Source organism: Nerophis lumbriciformis, linkage group LG13 (assembly GCF_033978685.3).
Source record: "Nerophis lumbriciformis linkage group LG13, RoL_Nlum_v2.1, whole genome shotgun sequence".
NCBI classification, from domain to species: Eukaryota; Metazoa; Chordata; class Actinopteri; order Syngnathiformes; family Syngnathidae; genus Nerophis; species Nerophis lumbriciformis.
The window spans coordinates 5,585,024-5,612,920 of record NC_084560.2 but is presented as its reverse complement, the minus strand read 5'-3'; the positions used below and the strand labels follow the sequence as shown (position 1 = coordinate 5,612,920).

The 27,897-nt window shown below is 42.0% G+C and overlaps 1 protein-coding gene across 3 annotated transcripts in view; it reads right to left on the bottom strand.

The window, feature by feature from the left end:
* The window catches only part of ifih1 (interferon induced with helicase C domain 1), a 107,713-nt gene that overhangs the window by 61,610 nt on the left and 18,206 nt on the right, over positions 1–27,897 (bottom strand). For 2 of the 3 annotated variants that reach the window (XM_061971764.2, XM_061971765.2), the window contains 4 exons: positions 22,503–22,674; positions 22,354–22,431; positions 15,886–15,957; positions 2,072–2,298 (listed from right to left, as the gene is read on the bottom strand). In XM_061971764.2, the coding sequence (XP_061827748.1) occupies positions 2,072–2,298; positions 15,886–15,957; positions 22,354–22,431; positions 22,503–22,674 (549 nt within the window). The remainder of the gene's footprint in view (positions 1–2,071; positions 2,299–15,885; positions 15,958–22,353; positions 22,432–22,502; positions 22,675–27,897) is intronic. The other variant, XM_061971766.2, reaches the window with a different exon arrangement.

Here is a 27,897-nt window from a genome sequence, read left to right as displayed (position 1 = left end):
GCCTGCACACAGCGCAAAATCTACCCGTGCCTGGTTTACGGACCATGGTATTTCTGTTCTAAATTGGCCCGCCAACTCCCCTGACCTTAGCCCCATAGAAAATCTGTGGGGTATTGTGAAAAGGAAGATGCAGAATGCCAGACCCAAAAACGCAGAAGAGTTGAAGGCCACTATCAGAGCAACCTGGGCTCTCATAACACCTGAGCAGTGCCAGAAACTCATCGACTCCATGCCACGCCGCATTAACGCAGTAATTGAGGCAAAAGGAGCTCCAACCAAGTATTGAGTATTGTACATGCTCATATTTTTCATTTTCATACTTTTCAGTTGGCCAACATTTCTAAAAATCCCTTTTTTGTATTAGCCTTAAGTAATATTCTAATTTTGTGACACACGGAATTTTGGATTTTCATTTGTTGCCACTTCAAATCATCAAAATTAAATGAAATAAACATTTGAATGCATCAGTCTGTGTGCAATGAATAAATATAATGTACAAGTTACACCTTTTGAATGCAATTACTGAAATAAATCAAGTTTTTCAAAATATTCTAATTTACTGGCTTTTACCTGTATATATATATATATATATATATACAGTGTATAAATATGTCTTTATATATGTATGTATATATATATATATATATATATATATATATATATATATATATATATATATTTATGTATACCTACATATTTAAATACATAATTATGTATGTGTTTATGTGTGTACATATACATATATGTATGTACACATGTGTGTGTGTGTAAATATATATGTATGTATATATGTGTGTGTTTATGTGTATTTAATACCACGTGTACGTGTGTGTGTGTGTGTGTGTGTGTGTTAAAGTACCAATGATTGTCACACACACACACTAGGTGTGGTGAAATCATCCTCTGCATTTGACTCAGCACACTTGATCACCTCCTGGGAGGTGAGGGGAGCAGTGAGCAGCAGCGGTGGATGCGCCCGGGTATAATTTTTTGCAAATTTAACCCCCCAATTCCAACCCTTGATGCTGAGTGCCAAGCAGGGAGGTAGTGTGTGTGTGTGTGTGTGTGTGTGTGTGTGTACAAATATGTATATATGTATACATATATATATATATATATATATATATATATATATAAGTATATATATATATATATATATATATATATATATATACACAGTGTATAAATATGTATTTATATATGTAGGTATATATACATATACATATATATATATATATATATATATATATATATATATATATATATATTTATGTATACCTACATATATAAATACATAAATATGTGTGTGTATATGTGTGTATATATACATATATGTATGTATATATGTGTGTTTTTATGTGTATTTACATATACACATACATGCATCCATCTATCCATCCATTTTCTACCGCTTATTCCCTTTTGGGGTCGCGGGGGGGCGCTGGAGCCCATCTCAGCTACAATCGGGCGGAAGGCGGGGTACACCCTGGACAAGTCGCCACCTCATCGCAGGGCATGCATACATGCATACATACATACATATATGTATGTATATGTGTATACACATATATTTATATGTATATATATATATATATATATATATATATATATATATATATAAATATATATATATATATAAATATATATATATATATATATATATATATACGTCCCCACTAGGCCACCTACTCAGTGCCCACCCTGAGATCGGTAGGTCCTGAGTTCAAAACCTGGCCGAGTCATACCAAAAAATGGGACCCATCCCCTCCCTGCTTGGCACTCAGCATCAAGGGTTGGAATTGGGGGTTAAATCACCAAAAATGATTCCCGGGCGCGGCACCGCTGCTGCCCAATGCTCCCCTCACCTCCCAGGGGGTGATCAAGGGTGATGAGTCAAATGCAGAGGACACTTTTCACCACACCTAGTGTGTGTGTGACAATCATTGGTACTGTAACTTATATATATATATATATATACATAAATACTTATACACACACACACAATTTCTGGATGTGAAAAAGGGGAGCAAGTATCCAGTTTGGAAAGGTGTCAAATGCCACATCTAGGTACCTTGTTCACCAGAACCACCACTTTAGCCGTCTTGCCCTCTTTGGTCCTGCGGTCCAGATGCTGTGCGGCAATAAAGACCGCCACCCGGGTTTTACCACTTCCTGTGGGGAGGCATATGATGATGTTCTTGCCCTCCAAGGCCGGCTGAGCCACCTCCTGCTGGTAGTCTCGAAGGACAATATCAGCACTTTCTGCAACTCTGGCGGCCGCGCCCGAGTCACTAAGATCTGTAATGAGGACAGATTTAATCACCTAATGTATATATATATATATATGTAAAAGTATGTCATTGTTGCTTTGACATGTGTTCTATCAACAAACAAATCACTTACATTACCACCTCTATACAGTAGGGGGATTTCACTATAGTAGTTTACATACACTAATCATGGATATTGATTAGAGACGTGCTGATGGATCAAATCGGATGATTTTCATGAAAAGCTACATGAAGAATGCCTTTTATTGCCCATCACAAAAACTCCGTTTCCTTTTAGTTCCACGCCTGACAAGTTGCTATGAATGGTGTGTCTCTCCATACACAGTGTGGAGCCGCTCCTCTCAAGTCAACTTGAAGAAGCAGCGGAAACGACCATGAAATGAACGCGTACAATAACAAGAGTCATAATAAAACAGGTGTTATGTCACAACTACACGTAAGCGTAGGGGGCGGCTTATCCATACACCGGTGTGTCGATATTTCCTCTTTGTTGTTTTTGTTCATGTTTACAAATTCAGGGAATACTTCTTTGGACACAGGAGGACTTTCAGGGAAACAACCAAATGATTTAAAAAAGTAGTACAAACCCCCTTTTCAACTTATATCCAATTGAATAGACTGCAAAGACAAGATATTTGACATTGGAACTGGTAAATTTGTTAGTTTTTTGCAAATATTAGCTCATTTGGAATTTGATGCCTGCGACATGTTTCAAAAAAGCTGGCACAAGTGGCAAAAAAGACAGATAAAGTTGAGGAATGCTCGTCCAAGACTTAATTGTGAACAGGCTAATTGGGAACAGGTGATTGGGTATAAAAGCAGCTTCCGTGAAATGCTCAGTCGTTCACAAACAAGGACGGGGCGAGGGTCACCACTTTGTCAACAAATGCCTGAGCAAATTGTTTAAGAACAACATTTCTCAAGCAGCTATTGCAAGGAATTTAGGGATTTCACCATCTACGCTCCGTAATATCATCAAAAGGTTCAGAGAATCTGGAGAAACCACTGCACGTAAGCCATGATATTACGGACTTTAGAGCCCTCAGGCGGTACTGCATCAAAAAGCCACATCAGCGTGTAAAGGACATCACCACATGGGCTCAGGAACACTTCAGAAAACCACTGTCAGTAACTGCAGTTGGTCGCTACATCTGCAAGTGCTTGTTAAAACTACTATGCAAAGTTAAAGCCATTTATCAACAACACCCAGAAACGCAGCCGGCTTCGCTCGGCCCGAGCTCATCTAAGATGGACTGATGCAAAGTGTAAAAGTGTTCTGTGGTCTGACGAGTCCATCCATCCATCCATTTTCTACCATTTATTCCCTTCGGGGTAGCGGGGGGGCGCTGGAGCCTATCTCAGCTACAATCGGGCGGAAGGCGGGGTACACCCTGGACAAGTCGCCACCTCATCACAGGGCCAACACAGATAGACAGACAACATTCACACTCACATTCACACACTAGGGCCAATTTAGTGTTGCCAATCAACATTTCAAATTGTTTTTGGAAACCGTGGATGTTGTGTCCTCCGGAACAAAGAGGAAAAAAAAACATCCGGATTGTTCTCGGCGCAAAGTGTAAAAGGCAGCATGTGTGATGGTATGGGGGTGTATTAGTGGCCAAGACATGGGTAACTTACACATCTGTGAAGGCACCATTAATGCTGAAAGGTACATACAGCTTTTGGAGCAATACAAGCAACGTTATCATGGACGCCCCTGCTTATTTCAGCAAGACGATGCCAAGCCACGTGTTACAACAGCGTGGCTTCGTAGTAAAAGAGTGCGGGTCCAGACCTGTCTCCCATTGAAAATGTGAAGGCTAAAATATGAGAAGGGAGACTAGTTGAACAACTTAAGCTGTACATCAAGCAAGAATGGGAAAGAATTCCACTTCAAAAATGTGTCTCCTCAGTTCCCAAACCTTTATTGAGTGTTGTTAAAAGGAAAGGCCATGTAACATGTTTCTCAGTGTGAACATGAAATATCTTGTCTTTGCAGTCTACTCAATTGAATATAAGTTGAAAAGGATTTGTTGTATTCTCTTTTTATTGACTATTTACACAACCTGACAACTTCACTAGATTTGGGTTTTGTAGATAGTCGTTTTTGTTCTTAGTTATTGTGTACTTTTGACTTTGTTTTGCACAAACCAGAGAGGAAGGAAGTAGTGGAAATATAAGTACATAGACAAATGTACTGTGATATGCATGTATCGCTATTAACAGACATCCCTGATATTCATTCTTTCTTCTGAAGCCTTGACCGTTTAAGGTAAACGTAGATTTTGTACACATCTTTGAAGATGTACTTTGTATAATCATTCCAGCCTGGACCCAATAATGTCTTCAATAAATCTGGACCATGTGTGGACACGTTCGGTGTGGAAGAACTCGATAAAAATTCCTGCCCGGCGAGCCAGATTTGTTTTCTTTGGACGACTGGACAAAAAGTAGCATATGAGGAGCACTCCGTGTACTCAACTGGTGTAAACTGGTGTACTCTTAAGTCTCGGTATACGGACCAAAGCGTGGCGATGCGTACAACAGATGTTAGCTATAAACACACGTCAGCCAGTCGCAATGCTTGAACGTGAGAAGCGGCAGATGAAGTGAAACATGAGCCGACGCAAGGACCGACAAATGTTCCAGGAAAAAGTCAGGCGCCGCATTTCTGTGAAAAACTTCAACATGTGCATGTGATTATCAGACGCACACTCAACATGTGCAGGACTTCGGATCGCCTCGTTTGTAATGACGCTCTTGGACGCAGGCGGCAGGTTTCTAAGGTTTTACCGCCGTCCAAGCAAAGGTGCGAGGGAGTCGGCAAAAACGTAGTCAAAAGTTCAGCGACAAACAAAGACCGAAGCTAAATGCCACAAACGGACAGGACCCTGTGGTCAGGCTAAAGTCTTTCAAAGTCAAACGATACTGCCTGAGACAGCCGGGCTGAGAAAGGTATACATGTAGATGTTTGGTAATGAGTCACAGGTGAGTGTGGAGTGTGGAATGGCAGAAACTGATTGGTTGTGAGGCAATCAGCAGATGAGCAGCCAGCTGAGTGTAGTTAATAGACTGGAGATGAGGATCTCTGGAGTGAGGGCATGCGGCACTGGACGTAGGATGAGCACCGACCCCGAGGGCGTGGAGCGGGGCGATCAGGACGACACCGATGGAAGTGGTTTGGATCCAGAACATCAATAGCGGGAACCTAGCTGCGCTCCTCGTAACCGAATCCCTCCCAGTCCACCAGATACTGAAGCCTACACCCCCCGACGTCTGGAGTCCAGGAGGGTCCTGACAACATAAGCCGTGGCGCCCTCTATGTCCGATGGAGGTGGTGGGGTATAGAGGGGAAAAGCATCAACCAGGGGACCAGGAGTCACGGGTTTGATGAGGTAGACATTAAATGTGGGCGAAATGCAGTAATGAGCAGGAAGTTGAAGCCTGTATGACACCTTGACGGCGTGGCGCAGTAGGAGAGTGGCCGTGCGCAACCCGAGGGTCCCTGGTTCAATCCCCACCTAGTACCAACCTCGTCATGTCCATTGTGTCCTGAGCAAGACACTTCACCCTTGCTCCTGATGGGTGCTGGTTAGCGCCTTGCATGGCAGCTCCCTCCATCAGTGTGTGAATGTGTGTGTGAATGGGTAAATGTGGAAGTAGTGTCAAAGCGCTTTGAGTACCTTGAAGGTAGAAAAGCGCTATACAAGTACAACCCATTTATCATTTATCATTTATTTGTTGACGCTCCATAGGACCTTGAAGGGGCCCACAAAACGTGGACTCAGCTTCCGGCAGGGCATGCGAAGGTTGAGGTTCTTGGTGGAGACCCAGACCCGATCTCCAGGTTGGTAAATTGGAGTCACACCGCGATGACGGTCAGCCTGCTCCTTCTGTCTGCGAATGGCGCACTGGAGTCGGACATGAGCTGAATTCCACACCTCATCTGAACGATGGAACCAGTCATCCACTGCAGGGACCTCCGCCTTTGTTGGATCCCAGTGGCACAAGGGAGGCTGGTAGCCAAAGACTCACTGAAATGGAGTCAGGCCCGTAGAAGAATGGTGAAGGGAATTTTGAGCATACTCAGCCCAAGGGAGAAACTGCGCCCGCTGAGCCTGTTGGTCCATGCAGTAGCAGCGGAGGAACCTCCCCAGTTCATGGTTGGTCCTCTCCACTTCTCCATTCGACTGCGGACTGTAGCCAGAGGTGAAACTCACTGCAACCCCCAATTTTGTCATGAAAGCCTTCCATACTCGTGACGTGAACTGTGGACCACGATCCGAAACAATGTCCTCTGGAAGGCCAGAGTGTCGAAACACCAGTTCAAACAGCATCTCTGCTACTTGGAAGGCAGTTGGAAGACAAGTGAGGGGGGTGAAACGACAGGACTTGGACAATCTGTCAACTACTACCATGACGAAGGTGTGACCCTTGGAAGAGGGTAGATCAGTAACAAAGTCAATGGAGAGATGTGACCAAGGCTGCTGGGGTACAGGCAATGGAAGGAGCTTTCCACTAGGAGCCTGTAGTGGGGACTTTGACTGGGCCCAGATGGAACAGGACTTTACATATTTCCTGACATCTCTGACTAATGTGGGCCACCAGTATTTTCCCTCGTAGTGCGGGAAATACCTGGATGTCCAGTTGCCAACAGCATATGCGCCCAGGTCAGTAACTGATCCCTCACCCTTGTGGAAACATAGGTGTGCCCTGGAGGACACTTGGCCGGAACAGGATCTTCTACCTGGGCCTGACGAATCTCTTCCTCGACGTTCCAGAGCACGGCACGGATGCGAGATGGAGAGATGATGGGGAAAATCACAGCTCGTGATTCAGCTGCATCATACATCTGAGACAGAGCGTCGGCCTTGGTATTCTTGGACCCTGGTCTATAAGAAAGGGTGAAGTCAAAGCGTGAAAAGAAGAGTGCTCATCTGGCTTGTCGAGAGCTCAAGCGCTACGCCCGTTGGATGTACTCAAGGTTGCAATGATCTGTCAGCACCAATAATGGCTACTTGGCACCCTCCAACCAATATCCCCACTCCTTCAATGCCCACTTCACCGACAACAGCGCTCTGTCTCCGACATCATAGTCCCTCTGTGCAGAACTGAGTTTCTTAGAAAAGAACGCACAAGGGTATACTTGGGTTGGTGTACCCTGTCTCTGAGAGACAACTGCCCCTGCACCGACCTCTGAGGCATCCCCTTCCACCACAAATGTCAAGGACGGATCAAAGTGCTTCAGTAGAGGTGCGGATTTGAAGCAGTCTTTAAGACGGTTGAAGGCAGTCATTGCAGCTTATTTTTTATCGGCAATCTGCGGGAACCACCCTTTGCTATAGATGTGAGTGGTGCCGCAATAGAACTATATCCTCGTATAAAGTGACAATAAAAGTTGGCAAAACCTAAGAAGCGCTGCAACTCCTTCACTAAGGTAAGTCTCAGCCAATTGAGCACTGCATAAACCTTAGGCTTCTCCATCTTCACCCCCTCTGGACCAATTGTGTAACCAAGGAAAGAGATGGTGGAATGATGGAACAGACACTTCTCTGCTTTGGCGTAAAGGTGGTTGTCCATCTAAGGATCGTATGGGAATGGAAGTGGCGAGACTGTGAAACAGAAGGTGCAGAAACTAGGCAAGATTATCATCAATGAAGTACCCTGCAGCCCCGGAGTCCACTAATGCTGTAGAAACATCACAGGACAGTCGGCAAGCTGGGGATTCTTAGCACCACAGTAAGCCCAACTGTGCCCGACGACGTCGTTCAGCCGCTGAAAGGCGAGTGAAATCCACCTCCATAGGCTAAGGGGCAAGTTCATGGCGAGTGGTGACAGTCGAAGGGAAGTGAGAGAACCTCTGGCGCTCTCTGAGAAGGTGATCCAGACGGATGGCCATGGATATGAGTGTATCCAAGGAAAGGCCCTCATCTCTGCAGGCAAGCTCTGTTTGGACCTCTCTTCGTAGCCCCTTTCGGAACAAGATGCGCAGAGCGGGTTCATTCCAGCCACTGGATGCCGCCACAGTGCGGAAGGAGAGAGCATATTCAGCAGCGGTACGGGAACCCTGACGTGGTTGAAGAAGCCTCTCACCTCCCTCCTGGCCCTCTGGTGGAAGATCAAAAACAGCACAAAACAGCTTCAAGAACAGAGCATGGGACCTCACTTCGGGCCCTCCATTCTCCGAAACAGCGGTGGCCCTTTCAAAAAGCCCTTCCAGTTAAGAGAGAGATGATAGTAGCCACTTTGAAGGCATCAGACGTAGGTGCCCCAGACTGGTGGGCAAAGTACAAAGAGCAGTGTAGGAGAAAACCCTTGCATTTGGAAGTGGTGCCATCATACTTCTCGGGAAGCGCCAACTAGGCCGCAGTCAATGGAGAAGGAACCGACTGACCAGGTGACCTGGAGGTGGTGTGGGCTGAATGGACTGAGCAATACTCGTCATGATGGTGTTCAGCTGGGAGAGTTGTTTAAGAACATTATCCACAGCAGTGCCCAGCTGATGCAGTTTCTTGTGGTGCTCCTCCAGGACTTGCCCATGGTCCACTACAGTACATTGCACTTTTGAAAACCAGTTACAGGTTGGAAAAGCTGTAACTGGAGCTTTTGGTTGCATGGAGACGGCCAAAAAAACGCCTTTTTAAAAATCGATTCTTATAGAAATAAAAGAATATATATACAATTTATTTTTGGAAATTTCTAATGGATTTTCGAATGTGAAATTAGTTATTTACACAGAAATATTCTGTAAATGTACCTTAATTGTTTCCAAACGGTGTCTGTAACAGGGCAGTAAAACGGATGATCGAACAAAACATAAGTCATCGTCATGAAACGATGAGCCAGACTATAAGCCGCAGATATATACGTTGTGAAATGATTTCTTTACACAGAAATATGTTGTAAATGTTTATTTACAAACCTTAACTGTTTCCAAACGGTGTCTGTAACACGGCAGTAAAATGGCTGATCAAACAAAACAGAAGTTATCGTCATGGAACGATGAGCCGGACTATAAGCCACAGATATATACGTTGTAAAATGATGTATTTACACAGAAATATGTTGTAAATGTTTATTTACAAACCTTAATTGTTTCCAAACGGTGTCTGTAACGCGGCAGTAAAACGGCTAATCAAACAAAACAGAAGTTATCGTCATGGAACGATTAGCCGGACTATAAACCGCAGATATATACGTTGTGAAATGATTTATTTACACAGAAATATGTTGTAAATGTTTATTTACAAACCTTAATTGTTTCCAAACGGTGTCTGTAACACGGCAGTAAAACGGCTGATCGAACAAAACAGAAGTCATTGTCATGGAACGATTAGCCGGACTATAAGCCACAGATATATACGTTGTGAAATTATTTATTTACACAGAAATATGTTGTAAATGTTTATTTACAAACCTTAATTGTTTCCAAACGGTGTCTGTAACACGGCAGTAAAACGGCTGATTAAACAAAACAGAAGTCATCGTCGTGAAACGATGAGCCGGACTATAAGCCGCAGATATATACGTTGTGAAATTACTTATTTACACAGAACTATGTTGTAAATGTTTATTTACAAACCTTAACTGTTTCCAAACGGTGTCTGTAACACGGCAGTAAAATGGCTGATCAAACAAAACAGAAGTTATCGTCATGGAACGATGAGCCGGACTATAAGCCACAGATATATACGTTGTAAAATGATGTATTTACACAGAAATATGTTGTAAATGTTTATTTACAAACCTTAATTGTTTCCAAACGGTGTCTGCAACGCAGCAGTGAAACGGCTGATCGAACAAAACAGAAGTCATCGTCATGGAACGATTAGCCGGACTACAAGGCGCAGATATATACGTTTTGAAATGAGTTATTTACACAGAAATATTTTGTAAATGTTTATTTACACACCATAATTGTTTCCAAGCGGTGTCTGTAACACGGCAGTAAAACGGCTGATCGAACAAAACAGAAGTTATCGTCTTGGAACGATTAGCCGGACTATAAGCCGCAGATATATACGTTGTGAAATTAGTTATTTACACAGAAATATGTTGTATATGTTTATTTACATACCTTAATTGTTTCCAAACGGTGTCTGTAACACGGCAGTAAAACGGCTGATCAAACAAAACAGAAGTTATCGTCATGAAACGATTAGCCGGACTATAAGCTGCAGATATATACGTTGTGAGATTAGTTATTTACACAGAAATATGTTGTAAATGTTTATTTACAAACCTTAACTGTTTCCAAACGGTGTCTGTAACACGGCAGTAAAACGGCTGATCAAACAAAACAGAAGTTATCGTCATGGAGCGATTAGCCGGACTATAGGCCGCAGATATATACTTTGTGAAATTAGTTATTTACACAGAAATATGTTGTATATGTTTATTTGCATACCTTAATTGTTTCCAAACGGTGTCTGTAACACGGCAGTAAAACAGCTGATCAAACAAAACAGAAGTTATTGTCATGGAACGATTAGCCGGACTATAGGCCGCAGATATATACGTTGTGAAATGAGTTATTTCCCAAAAATATGTTGTAAATGTTTATTTACATACCTTAACTGTTTCCAAACGGTGTCTGTAAAACGGCAGTAAAACGGCTGATCGAACAAAACAGAAGTTATCGTCATGGAGCGATTAGCCGGACTATAGGCCGCAGATATATACTTTGTGAAATTAGTTATTTACACAGAAATATGTTGTATATGTTTATTTGCATACCTTAATTGTTTCCAAACGGTGTCTGTAACACGGCAGTAAAACGGCTGATCAAACAAAACAGAAGTTATCGTCATGAAACGATTAGCCGGACTATAAGCTGCAGATATATACGTTGTGAGATTAGTTATTTACACAGAAATATGTTGTAAATGTTTATTTACAAACCATAATTGTTTCCAAGCGGTGTCTGTAACACGGCAGTAAAACGGCTGATCGAACAAAACAGAGGTTATCGTCATGGAACGATTAGCCGGACTATAAGCCGCAGATATATACGTTGTGAAATTAGTTATTTACACAGAAATATGTTGTATATGTTTATTTACATACCTTAATTGTTTCCAAACGGTGTCTGTAACACGGCAGTAAAACAGCTGATCAAACAAAACAGAAGTTATCGTCATGAAACGATTAGCCGGACTATAAGCTGCAGATATATACGTTGTGAGATTAGTTATTTACACAGAAATATGTTGTAAATGTTTATTTACAAACCTTAACTGTTTCCAAACGGTGTCTGTAACACGGCAGTAAAACGGCTGATCAAACAAAACAGAAGTTATCGTCATGGAGCGATTAGCCGGACTATAGGCCGCAGATATATACTTTGTGAAATTAGTTATTTACACAGAAATATGTTGTATATGTTTATTTGCATACCTTAATTGTTTCCAAACGGTGTCTGTAACACGGCAGTAAAACGGCTGATCGAACAAAACAGAAGTCATTGTCATGGAACGATTAGCCGGACTATAGGCCGCAGATATATACGTTGTGAAATGAGTTATTTACACAGAAATATGTTGTATATGTTTATTTACATACCTTAATTGTTTCCAAACGGTGTCTGTAACACGGCAGTAAAACGGCTGATCAAACAAAACAGAAGTTATCGTCATGAAACGATTAGCCGGACTATAAGCTGCAGATATATATGTTGTGAGATTAGTTATTTACACAGAAATATGTTGTAAATGTTTATTTACAAACCTTAACTGTTTCCAAACGGTGTCTGTAACACGGCAGTAAAACGGATGATCAAACAAAACAGAAGTTATCGTCATGGAACGATTAGCCGGACTATAAGCCGCAGATATATACGTTGTGAAATGAGTTATTTACACAGAAATATGTTGTATATGTTTATTTACATACCTTAATTGTTTCCAAACGGTGTCTGTAACACGGCAGTAAAACGGCTGATCGAACAAAACAGAAGTCATCGTCATGAAACGATGAGCCAGACTATAAGCCGAAGATATATACGTTGTGAAATGATTTCTTTACACAGAAATATGTTGTAAATGTTTATTTACAAACCTTAACTGTTTTCAAACAGTGTCTGTAACACGGCAGTAAAACGGCTGATCAAACAAAACATAAGTTATCGTCATGGAACGATTAGCCGGACTATAGGCTGCAGATTTATACGTTGTGAAATTAGTTATTTACACAGAAATATGTTGTAAATGTTTATTTACAAACCTTAACTGTTTCCAAACGGTGTCTGTAACACGGCAGTAAAACGGCCGATCAAACAAAACAGAAGTTATTGTCATGGAACGATTAGCCGGACTATAGGCCGCAGATATATATGTTGTGAAATGAGCTATTTCCCAGAAATATGTTGTATATGTTTATTTGCATACCTTAATTGTTTCCAAACGGTGTCTGCAACACGGCAGTAAAACGGCTGATCAAACAAAACAGAAGTTATTGTCATGGAACGATTAGCCGGACTATAGGCCGCAGATATATATGTTGTGAAATGAGCTATTTCCCAGAAATATGTTGTAAATGTTTATTTACATACCTTAACTGTTTCCAAACGGTGTCTGTAAAACGGCAGTAAAACGGCTGATCGAACAAAACAGAAGTTATTGTCATGGAACGATTAGCCGGACTATAGGCCGCAGATATATATGTTGTGAAATGAGCTATTTCCCAGAAATATGTTGTAAATGTTTATTTACATACCTTAACTGTTTCCAAACGGTGTCTGTAAAACGGCAGTAAAACGGCTGATCGAACAAAACAGAAGTTATTGTCATGGAACGATTAGCCGGACTATAGGCCGCAGATATATATGTTGTGAAATGAGCTATTTCCCAGAAATATGTTGTAAATGTTTATTTACATACCTTAACTGTTTCCAAACGGTGTCTGTAAAACGGCAGTAAAACGGCTGATCGAACAAAACAGAAGTTATCGTCATGGAACGATTAGCTGGACTACAAGGCACAGATATATACGTTTGAAATTAGTTATTTACACAGAAATATTCTGTAAATGTTTATTTACATACCATAATTGTTTCCAAACGGTGTCTGTAACACGGCAGTAAAACGGCTGATCGAACAAAACAGAAGTTGCTGCCATGGAACGATTAGCCGGACTATAGGCCGCAGATATATACGTTGTGAAATGAGTTATTTCCCAGAAATATGTTGTAAATGTTTATTTACATACCTTAACTGTTTCCAAACGGTGTCTGTAAAATGGCAGTAAAACGGCTGATCGAACAAAACAGAAGTCATCGTCATGAAACGATTAGCCGGACTATAAGCCGCAGATATATACGTTGTGAGATTAGTTATTTACACAGAAATATGTTGTAAATGTTTATTTACAAACCTTAACTGTTTCCAAACGGTGTCTGTAACACGGCAGTAAAACGGCTGATCAAACAAAACAGGAGTTATCGTCATGGAACGATTAGCCGGACTATAAGCCACAGATATATACGTTGTGAAATTATTTATTTACACAGAAATATGTTGTAAATGTTTATTTACAAACCTTAATTGTTTCCAAACGGTGTCTGTAACACGGCAGTAAAACGGCTGATTAAACAAAACAGAAGTCATCGTCGTGAAACGATGAGCCGGACTATAAGCCGCAGATATATACGTTGTGAAATTACTTATTTACACAGAACTATGTTGTAAATGTTTATTTACAAACCTTAACTGTTTCCAAACTGTGTCTGTAAAACGGCAGTAAAACGGCTGATCGAACAAAACAGAAGTTATTGTCATGGAACGATTAGCCGGACTATAGGCCGCAGATATATACTTTGTGAAATTAGTTATTTACACAGAAATATGTTGTATATGTTTATTTGCATACCTTAATTGTTTCCAAACGGTGTCTGTAACACGGCAGTAAAACGGCTGATCAAACAAAACAGAAGTTATCGTCATGGAACGATTAGCCGGACTATAGGCCGCAGATATATACTTTGTGAAATTAGTTATTTACACAGAAATATGTTGTATATGTTTATTTGCATACCTTAATTGTTTCCAAACGGTGTCTGTAACACGGCAGTAAAACGGCCGATCAAACAAAACAGAAGTTATTGTCATGGAACGATTAGCCGGACTATAGGCCACAGATATATATGTTGTGAAATGAGCTATTTCCCAGAAATATGTTGTAAATGTTTATTTACATACCTTAACTGTTTCCAAACGGTGTCTGTAACACGGCAGTAAAACGGCTGATCAAACAAAACAGAAGTTATCGTCATGAAACGATTAGCCGGACTATAAGCTGCAGATATATACGTTGTGAGATTAGTTATTTACACAGAAATATGTTGTAAATGTTTATTTACAAACCTTAACTGTTTCCAAACGGTGTCTGTAACACGGCAGTAAAACGGCTGATCAAACAAAACAGAAGTTATCGTCATGGAGCGATTAGCCGGACTTTAGGCCGCAGATATATATGTTGTGAAATGAGCTATTTCCCAGAAATATGTTGTAAATGTTTATTTACATACCTTAACTGTTTCCAAACGGTGTCTGTAAAACGGCAGTAAAACGGCTGATCAAACAAAACAGAAGTTATTGTCACGGAACGATTAGCCGGACTATGGGCCGCAGATATATACGTTGTGAAATGAGTTATTTCCCAGAAATATGTTGTAAATGTTTATTTACATACCTTAACTGTTTCCAAACGGTGTCTGTAAAACGGCAGTAAAACGGCTGATTAAACAAAACAGAAGTCATTGTCATGGACCCATTAGCCGGACTACAAAGTGCAGATATATACGTTGTGAAATGAGTTATTTACACAGAAATATGTTATTCACAAACCTTAATTGTTTCCAAAAGGTGTCTGTAACACGGCAGTAAACCGGCTGATCGAACAAAACAGAAGTCATCGTCATGGACGCATGAGCTGCGGAAGCTAGCGCTCCAATCAAGTAAGAATTGTTTAAGTTATATTGTAAAGTTTACAAACGTTGCTTGGAGTGACGAATGAAGAATCCATGCGAGTAGCAACGCTACGGACGGCTAGGAGACGAAACGGCACTGCTACTTCCGGTTCAAAGGTTTAAAACAGGAGGTAGAGTCAACCCGCAACACCTGCAGTGAGCGAACCCCTCCAAAAGATGGCGCCGTAGCACCAACAATAACACACAATTCCATTTGTGTTGAATGAAAAATCCATTAGTTAGCCGCACCGTTTTATAAGCCGCAGGGTTCAAAGTGTAGGGAAAAAAAGTAGTAGCGGGTTAAAGTTTGGAATTTGCGGTAATAGTCCACACAATTGTATGGCTTGCTATTTGTATTTTAGTAGATCAGGCCCTGAGAAGACAGGAGCGTGAATCATTTGAGAAAAAAAAAGCATGAAATGAGCCGAGAGGTGAAAAGGAGTTTGCCAGCACATGTTTTTCATTCGACACGCTTTCTGAGCCTCTGCCTTCAATTACGGCACGCACATGGAACATGTTCCACGCTGCCAAGCAAAGTTCACGCATTGGCCGTCTACCTTCTACTCCTTTCAAACCAGCAAGTTCTTCAACACCTTCAAAGTGCTTTTCGGAGTGGATTGTCCCCACCTGGCAGTGGCGCCTCGGACCTTCTGGACCCTCGTGGTGACTCTGCCAGGGCGCTCTCGCTTCTGTACAAGTCTGCAGAGAAGCAGACCATGAACACAAGTCAGAGAGCGAGGGGCTGCTGACCCCTGGTGGCCAGTTGCTGCGCTGCAAGCAAGAAGAAAAGGAGGAGTGGTCTCGGTCGGGCGCTCTAACAAAACCATCAGGTGGACGTGTTGCTGGCACCGTGACCCCAGGATGCAGAGACAGGTAGTATAGCGAGGTGTAAGTCATTTTATCTGGAACAATTAGAAACAGATGAGCCTCCTGATTGCCAAGCAGGAACACGGCGAGCAGAATAAAGCATGTAGCAGAAAAAAAAACTGTCACTGAAAGCATGTATGTGCACATGACGCTGGAAGATACACCCTCCTGATTGCCAACTACAAACAGGTGAGCCTCCTGATTGCCGAGCAGGAACACGGCGAGCATAATAAAGCATGTAGAAGAAAAAAAAAAACTGTCGCTGAAAGCATGTATGTGCACATGACGCTGGAAGATACACCCTCCTGATTGCCAACTACAAACAGGTGAGCCTCCTGATTACAGAGCAGAATAAAGCATGTAGCAGAAAAAAACGGTCCCTAAATGCATGTACGTGCACATGACGCTGGAAGATACACCCTTCTGATTGCCAATCAGAAACAAGTGAGCCTCCTGATTGCCAAGCAGGAACAAGGCGAGCAGAACAAAGCATGTAGCAGAAAAAAACTGTTGTTAAAAGCATGTACCTGCACATGACGCTGGAAGATACACCCTCCTGATTGCCAACTACAAACAGGTGAGCCTCCTGATTGCCGAGCCGAGCAGAATAAAGCATGTAGCAGAAAAAAACTGTCCCTAAATGCATGTACGTGCACATGACGCTGGAAAATACACCCTTCTGATTGCCAATCAGAAACAAGTGAGCTTCCTGACTGCCGAGCAGCAACAAGGCGAGCAGAATAAAGCATGTAGCAGAAAAAAAAACTGTCACTGAAAGCATGTATGTGCACATGACGCTGGAAGACACACCCTCCTGATTGCCAATTAGAAACAAGTGAGCCCCCTGACTGCCGAGCAGCAACAAGGCGAGCAGAATAAAGCATGTAGCAGAAAAAAAAACTGTCACTGAAAGCATGTATGTGCACATGACGCTGGAAGATACACCCTCCGGATTGCCAACTACAAACAGGTGAGCCTCCTGATTGCCGAGCAGGAACAACGCAAGCAGAATAAAGCATGTAGCAGAAATAAACTGTTGTTAAAAGCATGTATCTGCACATGATGCTGGAAGACACACCCTCCTGATTGCCAATTAGAAACAAGTGAGCCTCCTGATTGCCGATCAGCAACAAGGCGAGCATAATAAAGCATGTAGCAGGGAAAAAAAACCTGTCGTTGAAAGCATGTATGTGCACATGACGCTGGAAGATAAACCCTCCTGATTGCCAACTACAATCAGGTGAGCCTCCTGATTGCCGAGCAGAATAAAGCATGTAGCAGAAAAAAAAAATCCCTAAGTGCATGTACGTGCACATGACGCTGGAAGATACACCCTCCTGATTGCCAACTACAAACATGTGAGCCTCCTGATTGCCGAGCAGGAACAAGGCAAGCAGAATAAAGCATGTATCAGAAATAAACTGTTGTTAAAAGTATGTATGTGCACATGACACTGAAAGATAAATCCTCCTGATTGCAAATTAGAAACAAGTGAGCCTCTTGATTGCCGAGCAGCAAAAAGGCGAGCAGAATAAAGCATGTAGCAGAAAAAAAAACTGTCGCTGAAAGCATGTATGTGCACATGACGCTGGAAGATACACCCTCCTGATTGCCAACTACAAACATGTGAGCCTCCTGATTGCAGAGCAGGAACAAGGCAAGCAGAATAAAGCATGTATCAGAAATAAACTGTTGTTAAAAGTATGTATGTGCACATGACACTGAAAGATAAATCCTCCTGATTGCAAATTAGAAACAAGTGAGCCTCTTGATTGCCGAGCAGCAACAAGGCGAGCAGAATAAAGCATGTAGCAGAAAAAAAAACTGTCGCTGAAAGCATGTATGTGCACATGACGCTGGAAGATACACCCTCCTGATTGCCAACTACAAACAGGTGAGCCTCCTGATTGCCAAGCGGGAACAAGGCGAGCAGAACAAAGCATGTAGCAGAAAAAAACTGTTGTTAAAAGCATGTATCTGCACATGATGCTGGAAGACACACCCTCCTGATTGCCAATTAGAAACAAGTGAGCCTCCTGATTGCCGAGCAGGAACAAGGCGAGCATAATAAAGCATGTAGCAGAAAAAAAAAAAACTGTCGTTGAAAGCATGTATGTGCACATGACGCTGGAAGATAAACCCTCCTGATTGCCAACTACAATCAGGTGAGCCTCCTGATTGCCGAGCAGAATAAAGCATGTAGCAGAAAAAAAAAATCCCTAAATGCATGTACGTGCACATGACGCTGGAAGATACACCCTCCTGATTGCCAACTACAAACATGTGAGCCTCCTGATTGCCGAGCAGGAACAAGGCAAGCAGAATAAAGCATGTATCAGAAATAAACTGTTGTTAAAAGTATGTATGTGCACATGACACTGAAAGATAAATCCTCCTGATTGCAAATTAGAAACAAGTGAGCCTCTTGATTGCCGAGCAGCAACAAGGCGAGCAGAATAAAGCATGTAGCAGGAAAAAAAACTGTCGCTGAAAGCATGTATGTGCACATGACGCTGGAAGATACACGCTCCTGATTGCCAACTACAAACAGGTGAGCCTCCTGATTGCCGAGCAGGAACAAGGCAAGCAGAATAAAGCATGTAGCAGAAAACAACTGTTGTTAAAAGCATGTATCTGCACATGATGCTGGAAGACACACCCTCCTGATTGCCAATTAGAAACAAGTGAGCCTCCTGATTGCCGAGCAGCAACAAGGCGAGCAGAATAAAGCATGTAGCAGAAAAAAAAACTGTCGCTGAAAGCATGTATGTGCACATGACGCTGGAAGATACACCCTCCTGATTGCCAACTACAAACAGGTGAGCCTCCTGATTGCCAAGCGGGAACAAGGCGAGCAGAATAAAGCATGTAGCAGAAAAAAACTGTTGTTAAAAGCATGTATCTGCACATGATGCTGGAAGACACAACCTCCTGATTGCCAATTAGAAACAAGTGAGCCTCCTGATTGCCGATCAGCAACAAGGCGAGCAGAATAAAGCATGTAGCAGAAAAAAAACTGTCGCTGAAAGCATGTATGTGCACATGACGCTGGAAGATACACCCTCCTGATTGCCAACTACAAACAGGTGAGCCTCCTGATTGCAGAGCAGAATAAAGCATGTAGCAGGAAAAAAACTGTCCCTAAATGCATGTATGTGCACATGACGCTGGAAGATACACCCTCCTGATTGCCAACTACAAACATGTGAGCCTCCTGATTGCCGAGCAGGAACAAGGTCGGCAGAATAAAGCATGTATCAGAAATAAACTGTTGTTAAAAGTATGTATGTGCACATGACACTGAAAGATAAATCCTCCTGATTGCAAATTAGAAACAAGTGAGCCTCTTGATTGCCGAGCAGCAACAAGGCGAGCAGAATAAAGCATGTAGCAGAAAAAAAAACTGTCGCTGAAAGCATGTATGTGCACATGACGCTGGAAGATACACCCTCCTGATTGCCAACTACAAACAGGTGAGCCTCCTGATTGCCAAGCGGGAACAAGGCGAGCAGAATAAAGAATGTAGCAGAAAAAAACTGTTGTTAAAAGCATGTATCTGCACATGATGCTGGAAGACACAACCTCCTGATTGCCAATTAGAAACAAGTGAGCCTCCTGATTGCCGATCAGCAACAAGGCGAGCAGAATAAAGCATGTAGCAGAAAAAAACTGTCGCTGAAAGCATGTATGTGCACATGACGCTGGAAGATACACCCTCCTGATTGCCAACTACAAACAGGTGAGCCTCCTGATTGCCGAGCAGAATAAAGCATGTAGCAGAAAAAAACTGTCCCTAAATGCATGTACGTGCACATGACGCTGGAAAATACACCCTTCTGATTGCCAATCAGAAACAAGTGAGCCTCCTGATTGCCAAGCAGGAACAAGGCGAGCAGAACAAAGCATGTAGCAGAAAAAAACTGTTGTTAAAAGCATGTACCTGCACATGACGCTGGAAGACACACCCTCCTGATTGCCAATTAGAAACAAGTGAGCCTCCTGATTGCCGAGCAGCAACAAGGCAAGCAGAATAAAGCATGTAGCAGAAAAAAAAAACTGTCGCTGAAAGCATGTATATGCACATGACGCTGAAAGATACACCCTCCTGATTGCCAACTACAAACATGTGAGCCTCCTGATTGCCAAGCAGGAACAAGGCGAGCAGAATAAAGCATGTAGCAGAAAAAAAAACTGTTGTTAAAAGCATGTACCTGCACATGACACTGGAAGATAAACCCTCCTGATTGCCAATTAGAAACAAGGGAGCCTCCTGATTGCCAAGCAGGAACAAGACGAGCAGAATAAAGCATCTAGCAGAAAAAAACTGCCCAAGGAGCTGGGAACATAACGGTCAACACGGCTTCCGTTCTACCCAATCGGTACTGTTTTTGTTCCCGGACCGTAGACCAAGGTCACGTTACAGGAGCTCGGTCCGTAGACCTCCAGACAAGGTTTGAAATAGTAAACCATCAGAAACAAACGGAGTTCCTTTCATGTTTCTTCATCTCTAATTCAACTCATCTCTTCTTATCTCAGTTGCACACTAAAGTGTTCTTCTCCAAATAAGGACAACACAAACTTTTGCACAATTACTTTAAAAGCAATATAAATAATAGTAATATCAATAATACTACTAACATTGATAATAGTAATAATAATAAGAGTAATAATGATAATAGTATTAATAATAATAGTAATAATAATAACAATAATAGTATTATCAATAATGCTAATACAATTAATAATAGTAACAATAATAGTAGTAATAATGACAATAATAGTAATAATAATAACACTAATAATAATAGTAATATCAATAATGCTAATACAATTGATAATAGTAATAATAATAGTAGTAATAATGACAATAATAGTAGTAATAATAATAATATTAATATCAATAATACTACTAACATTGATAATAGTAATAATAGTAGTAGTAATAATGCTAATATCAATAATGCTATTACAATTAATAATAATAATAATAATAGTAGTAGTAATAATGACAATTATAGTAATAATAATGACACTAATAATAATAGCAATATCAATAATACTAATACAATTAATAATAGTAATAATAATAGTAGTAATAATGACAATAATAGTAGTAATAATAATAATAATATTATTATCAATAATACTAATAACATTAATAATAGTAATAATGATAAAAATATTAATATTCATATAAATAATAATATTAATAATAGTAATAATAGTAAAACTATTAATAATACTACTACTAATAACAATAATAATAATACTAATAGCAATGATACTAATAACATTAATAATAGTACTAATATTAGTAGTAATGATGATAATTGTATTAATAATAGTAGTCATAATGATAATAATATTAATAATATAATAATAGTATAGTCATACTAATATTAATAATAATAATAATAGTAGTAATAATAATAGTAATGATACTAATAATATTGATAATACTAATATTAATAATACAAATAATAATAATAATAACAGTAATATCAATAATACTAATAACATTAACAATAGTAATAATAGTAGTAATAATGATAATAGTATTAATAATAATAATATTAATAATAAAAACAATATTAATAATAGTAATATAATAGTAGTAGTAATAATAATAATAACATTAATAATAACAACAATAATAATAGTAGTAATAATACTAAGAAGATTAATAATAGTAATAATAATAGTAGTAATAATACTAAGAAGATTAATAATAGTAATAATAATAGTAGTAATAATACTAAGAAGATTAATAATAGTAATAATAATAGTAGTAATAACAATAGTAATAATAATAAAAGTAGTAGTAACAATAATAATAATAATAATAATAATAATAATAATAATAATAATAACGAATGAGATGTATTTGTCTTTCTTGTTTTGATTGTGTTTTCTTGTTGTGCTGCACAGCAGGAAGCCGCTGCAAACCACTTTTGAATGGAGTCAGTTAACTGGAACACAAGAGTCACTTCTGATGGTTCCTGTTCACCAAATGAGACGGGAATAATGAACAAAATCCAAAACTGTCACGAAGGACCCCGACAACTCACGTTCACCAGAGAGCCCAAGAAGTGTAGCCACCGATGGACTCCAACAAGGAGTCATGTTTTAGGATCACGGTGATCAACCAAACAGATTATTGAGCAGATAAAAAATAATAACAAGATATGATGTCGTCTGATGTGGAATATGTATCGGACTACGTGGTACCTGTGGTGTCGTCCTCGGCCTCCACGTCCTGGGAGTCCTCCGACGTTAGTGCTGGACTGTCCATCACGGGGAGGCTTCCTGTGGGGTCACATTCGGCGAAGATTCCACACATCACGTTTGGTGGGGTTCTGGAACAGGCGTCTTGTTACCTGTGCTCTCGCAGTCCGACGACCCTTGCAGCAGCCGATACAGGTCATGATGCTCAGTATCCCTCAGCACCTGAAGGAAATCAGAGTACCAGCTGGACTTACACCTCACGATCCTTTTCAGGAGCTCACGGGCCGCGTCTCTCAGTCCTTGGGTGTCTGCTACGCGGAGGATCTGAGCCGGGACGGAAACATTAGGACAAGGAGGCCAGTTAAAATATTGAATAGCGACAAATATACACAACAACTAATAACTAAAAGCAGTGAAGTTGTCACGTTGTGTAAATGGTAAATAAAAAGAGAATACAACAAATCCTTTTCAACTTATATTCAATTGAATAGACCGCAAAGACAAGATATTTCATGTTCACACTGACAAACTTCATTTGGCGTGGCATCGTCTTGCTGAAATAAGCAGGGGCGTCCATGATAACGTTGCTCGGATGGCAACATATGTTGCTCCAAAACCTGTATTTACCTTTCAGCATTAATGGCGCCTTCACAGATGTGTAAGTTACCCATGCCTTGGGCACTAATACACCGCCATACCATCACACATGCTGCCTTTTACACCATGACCCTAGAGATTTTCGGGAGTCTCACTGAAATTCGGGACTCTCCCGGGAAAATCAGGATGGTTGGCAAGTATGGACAGTGGTTTTTTGAAGTGTTCCTGAGCCCATGTGGTGATATCCTTTACACACGACGTCCACAGTTTCCAAGAACAATTTGAAATGTGGACTCGTCAGACCCCAGAACACTTTTCCACTTTGCATCAGTCCATCTTAGATCAGCTCGAGCCCAGCGAAGCCGGCGGCGTTTCTGGGTGTTGTTGATAAATGTCTTTCGCTTTGCATGGTAGAGTTTTAACTTGCACTTACAGATGTAGCGACCAACTGTAGTTACTGACAGTGGCATACTTGCCAACCTTGAAACCTTGACTTCGAGGTGTAACCGTTATTATTGTGCGGTCGGAAACGGCGCCCAGTGAAGGATGGTTTAGCAATATTGTTTTACCGGGTGGAAATCGGGAGACATTCGTGAGAACGGTGGCCCTGGGAGATTTTCGGGAGTGTCACTGAAATTCGGGACTCTCCCGGGAAAACCGGGATGGTTGGCAAGTATGGACAGTGGTTTTTTGAAGTGTTCCTGAGCCCATGTGGTGATATCCTTTACACACGACATCCACAGTTTCCAAGAACAATTTGAAATGTGGACTCGTCAGACCACAGAACATTTTTACACTTCGCATCAGTCCATCTTAGATGAGCTCGAGCCCAGCGAACCCGGCGGCGTTTCTGGGTGTTGTTGATAAATGTCTTTCGCTTTGCATGGTAGAGCTTTAACTTGCACTTACAGATGTAGCGACCAACTGTAGTTACTGACAGTGGCATACTTGCCAACCTTGAAACCCTGACTTCGAGGTGTAACCGTTATTATTGTGCGGTCGGAAACGGCGCCCAGTGAAGGATGGTTTAGCAATATTGTTGTCCGGGTGGAAATCGGGAGAAATTCGTGAGAACGGTGGCCCCGGGAGATTTTCGGGAGTGTCACTGACATTCGGGAAAATCGGGATGGTTGGCAAGTATGGACAGTGGTTTTCTGAAGTGTTCCTGAGCCCATGTGGTGATATCCTTTACACACGACGTCCATAGTTTCCAAGAACAATTTGAAATGTGGACTTGTCAGACCACAAAACATTTTTCCACTTTGCATCAGTCCATCTTAGATGAGCTCAAACCCAGCGAAGCCGGCGGCGTTTCTGGGTGTTGTTGATAAATGTCTTTCGCTTTGCATGGTAGAGCTTTAACTTGCACTTACAGATGTAGCGACCAACTGTAGTTACTGACAGTGGCATACTTGCCAACCTTGAAACCCTGACTTCGAGGTGTAACCGTTATTATTGTGCGGTCGGAAACGGCGCCCAGTGAAGGATGGTTTAGCAATATTGTTGTCCGGGTGGAAATCGGGAAAAATTCGTGAGAACGGTGGCTCTATGAGATTTTCGGGAGTGTCACTGACATTCGGGACTCTCCCGGGAAAATCGGGATGCTTGGCAAGTATGGACAGTGGTTTTCTGGAGTGTTCCTGAGCCCATGTGGTGATATCCTTTACACACGACGTCCACAGTTTCCAAGAACAATTTGAAATGTGGACTCGTCAGACCACAGAACATTTTTACACTTTGCATCAGTCCATCTTAGATGAGCTCAAACCCAGCGAAGCCGGCGGCGTTTCTGGGTGTTGTTGATAAATGTCTTTCGCTTTGCATGGTAGAGCTTTAACTTGCATTTACAGACGTAGCGACCAACTGTAGTTACTGACAGTGGCATACTTGCCAACCTTGAAACCCTGACTTCGAGGTGTAACCGTTATTATTGTGCGGTCGGAAACGGCGCCCAGTGAAGGATGGTTTAGCAATATTGTTGTCCGGGTGGAAATCGGGAGAAATTCGTGAGAACGGTTGCCCCGGGAGATTTTCGTGAGTGTCACTGAAATTCGGGACTCGCCCGGGAAAATCGGGATGGTTGGCAAGTATGGACAGTGGTTTTTTGAAGTGTTCCTGAGCCCATGTGGTGATATCCTTTACACACGACGTCCACAGTTTCCAAGAACAATTTGAAATGTGGAATCGCCAGACCACAGAACATTTCTACACTTTGCATCAGTCCATCTTAGATGAGCTCAAGCCCAGCGAAGCCGGCGGCGTTTCTGGGTGTTGTTGATAAATGTATTTCGCTTTGCATGGTAGAGCTTTAACTTGCACTTACAGATGTAGCGACCAACTGTAGTTACTGACAGTGGCATACTTGCCAACCTTGAAACCCTGACTTCGAGGTGTAACCGTTATTATTGTGCGGTCGGAAACGGCACCCAGTGACGGATGGTTTAGCAATATTGTTGTCCGGGTGGAAATCTGGAGACATTCGTGAGAACGGTGGCCCTGGGAGATTTTCGGGAGTGTCACTGACATTCGGGACTCTGCCGGGAAAATCGGGATGGTTGGCAAGTATGGACAGTGGTTTTCTGAAGTGTTCCTGAGCCCATGTGGTGATATCCTTCACACATGACGTCCACAGTTTCCAAGAACAATTTGAAATGTGGACTCGTCAGACCACAGAACATTTTTACACTTTGCATCAGTCCATCTTAGATGAGCTCGAGCCCAGCGAAGCCGACGGCGTTTCTGGGTGTTGTTGATAAATGTATTTCGCGTTACATGGTAGAGCTTCAACTTGCACTTACAGATGTAGCGACCAACTGTAGTTACTGACAGTGGCATACTTGCCAACCTTGAAACCCTGACTTCGAGGTGTAACCGTTATTATTGTGCGGTCGGAAACGGCGCCCAGTGAAGGATGGTTTAGCAATATTGTTGTCCGGGTGGAAATCGGGAGAAATTCGTGAGAACGGTGGCCCTGGGAGATTTTCGGGAGTGTCACTGAAATTCGGGACTCTCCCGGGAAAACCGGGATGGTTGGCAAGTATGGACAGTAGTTTTCTGAAGTGTTCCTTAGCCCTTGTGGTGATATCCTTTACACACGACGTCCACAGTTTCCAAGAACAATTTGAAATGTGGACTCGTCAGACCACAGAACATTTTTACACTTTGCATCAGTCCATCTTAGATGAGCTCGAGCCCAGCGAACCCGGCGGGGTTTCTGGGTGTTGTTGATAAATGTCTTTCGCTTTGCATGGTAGAGCTTTAACTTGCACTTACAGATGTAGCGACCAACTGTAGTTACTGACAGTGGCATACTTGCCAACCTTGAAACCCTGACTTCGAGGTGTAACCGTTATTATTGTGCGGTCGGAAACGGCGCCCAGTTAAGGAGGGTTTAGCAATATTGTTGTCCGGGTGGAAATCGGGAGAAATTCGTGAGAACGGTGGCCCCGGGAGATTTTCGGGAGTGTCACTGACATTCGGGACTCTGCCGGGAAAACCGGGATGGTTGGCAAGTATGGACAGTGGTTTTCTGAAGTGTTCCTGAGCCCATGTGGTGATATCCTTTACACACTAGGTCCACAGTTTCCAAGAACAATTTGAAATGTGGACTCGTCAGACCACAGAACATTTTTACACTTTGCATCAGTCCATCTTAGATGAGCTCGAACCCAGCGAAGCCGGCGGCGTTTCTGGGTGTTGTTGATAAATGTATTTCGCTTTGCATGGTAGAGCTTTAACTTGCACTTATAGATGTAGCGACCAATTGTAGTTACTGAGAGTGGCAAACTTGCCAACCTTGAAACCCTGACTTCGAGGTGTAACCGTTATTATTGTGCGGTCGGAAACGGCGACCAGTGAAGGATGGTTTAGCAATATTGTTTTACCGGGTGGAAATCGGGAGACATTCGTGAGAACGGTGGCCCCGGGAGATTTTCGGGAGTGTCACTGAAATTCGGGACTCTCCCGGGAAAACCGGGATGGTTGGCAAGTATGGACAGTGGTTTTCTGAAGTGTTCCTGAGCCCATGTGGTGATATCCTTTACACACGACGTCCATAGTTTCCAAGAACAATTTGAAATGTGGAATCGCCAGACCACAGAACATTTTTCCACTTTGCATCAGTCCATCTTAGATGAGCTCGAACCCAGCGAAGCCGGCGGCGTTTCTGGGTGTTGTTGATAAATGTCTTTCGCTTTGCATGGTAGAGCTTTAACTTGCACTTACAGATGTAGCGACCAACTGTAGTTACTGACAGTGGCATACTTGCCAACCTTGAAACCCTGACTTCGAGGTGTAACCGTTATTATTGTGCGGTCGGAAACGGCGCCCAGTGAAGGATGGTTTAGCAATATTGTTGTCCGGGTGCAAATCGGGAGAAATTCGTGAGAACGGTGGCCCCGGGAGATTTTCGGGAGTGTCACTGACATTCGGGAAAATTGGGATGGTTGGCAAGTATGGACAGTGGTTTTCTGAAGTGTTCCTGAGCCCATGTGGTGATATCCTTTACACACGACGTCCATAGTTTCCAAGAACAATTTGAAATGTGGACTTGTCAGACCACAAAACATTTTTCCACTTTGCATCAGTCCATCTTAGATGAGCTCAAACCCAGCGAAGCCGGCGGCGTTTCTGGGTGTTGTTGATAAATGTCTTTCGCTTTGCATGGTAGAGTTTTAACTTGCACTTACAGATGTAGCGACCAACTGTAGTTACTGACAGTGGCATACTTGCCAACCTTGAAACCCTGACTTCGAGGTGTAACCGTTATTATTGTGCGGTCGGAAACGGCGCCCAGTGAAGGATGGTTTAGCAATATTGTTGTCCGGGTGGAAATCGGGAGAAATTCGTGAGAACGGTGGCCCTGGGAGATTTTCGGGAGTGTCACTGAAATTCGGGACTCGCCCGGGAAAATCGGGATGGTTGGCAAGTATGGACAGTGCTTTTCTGAAG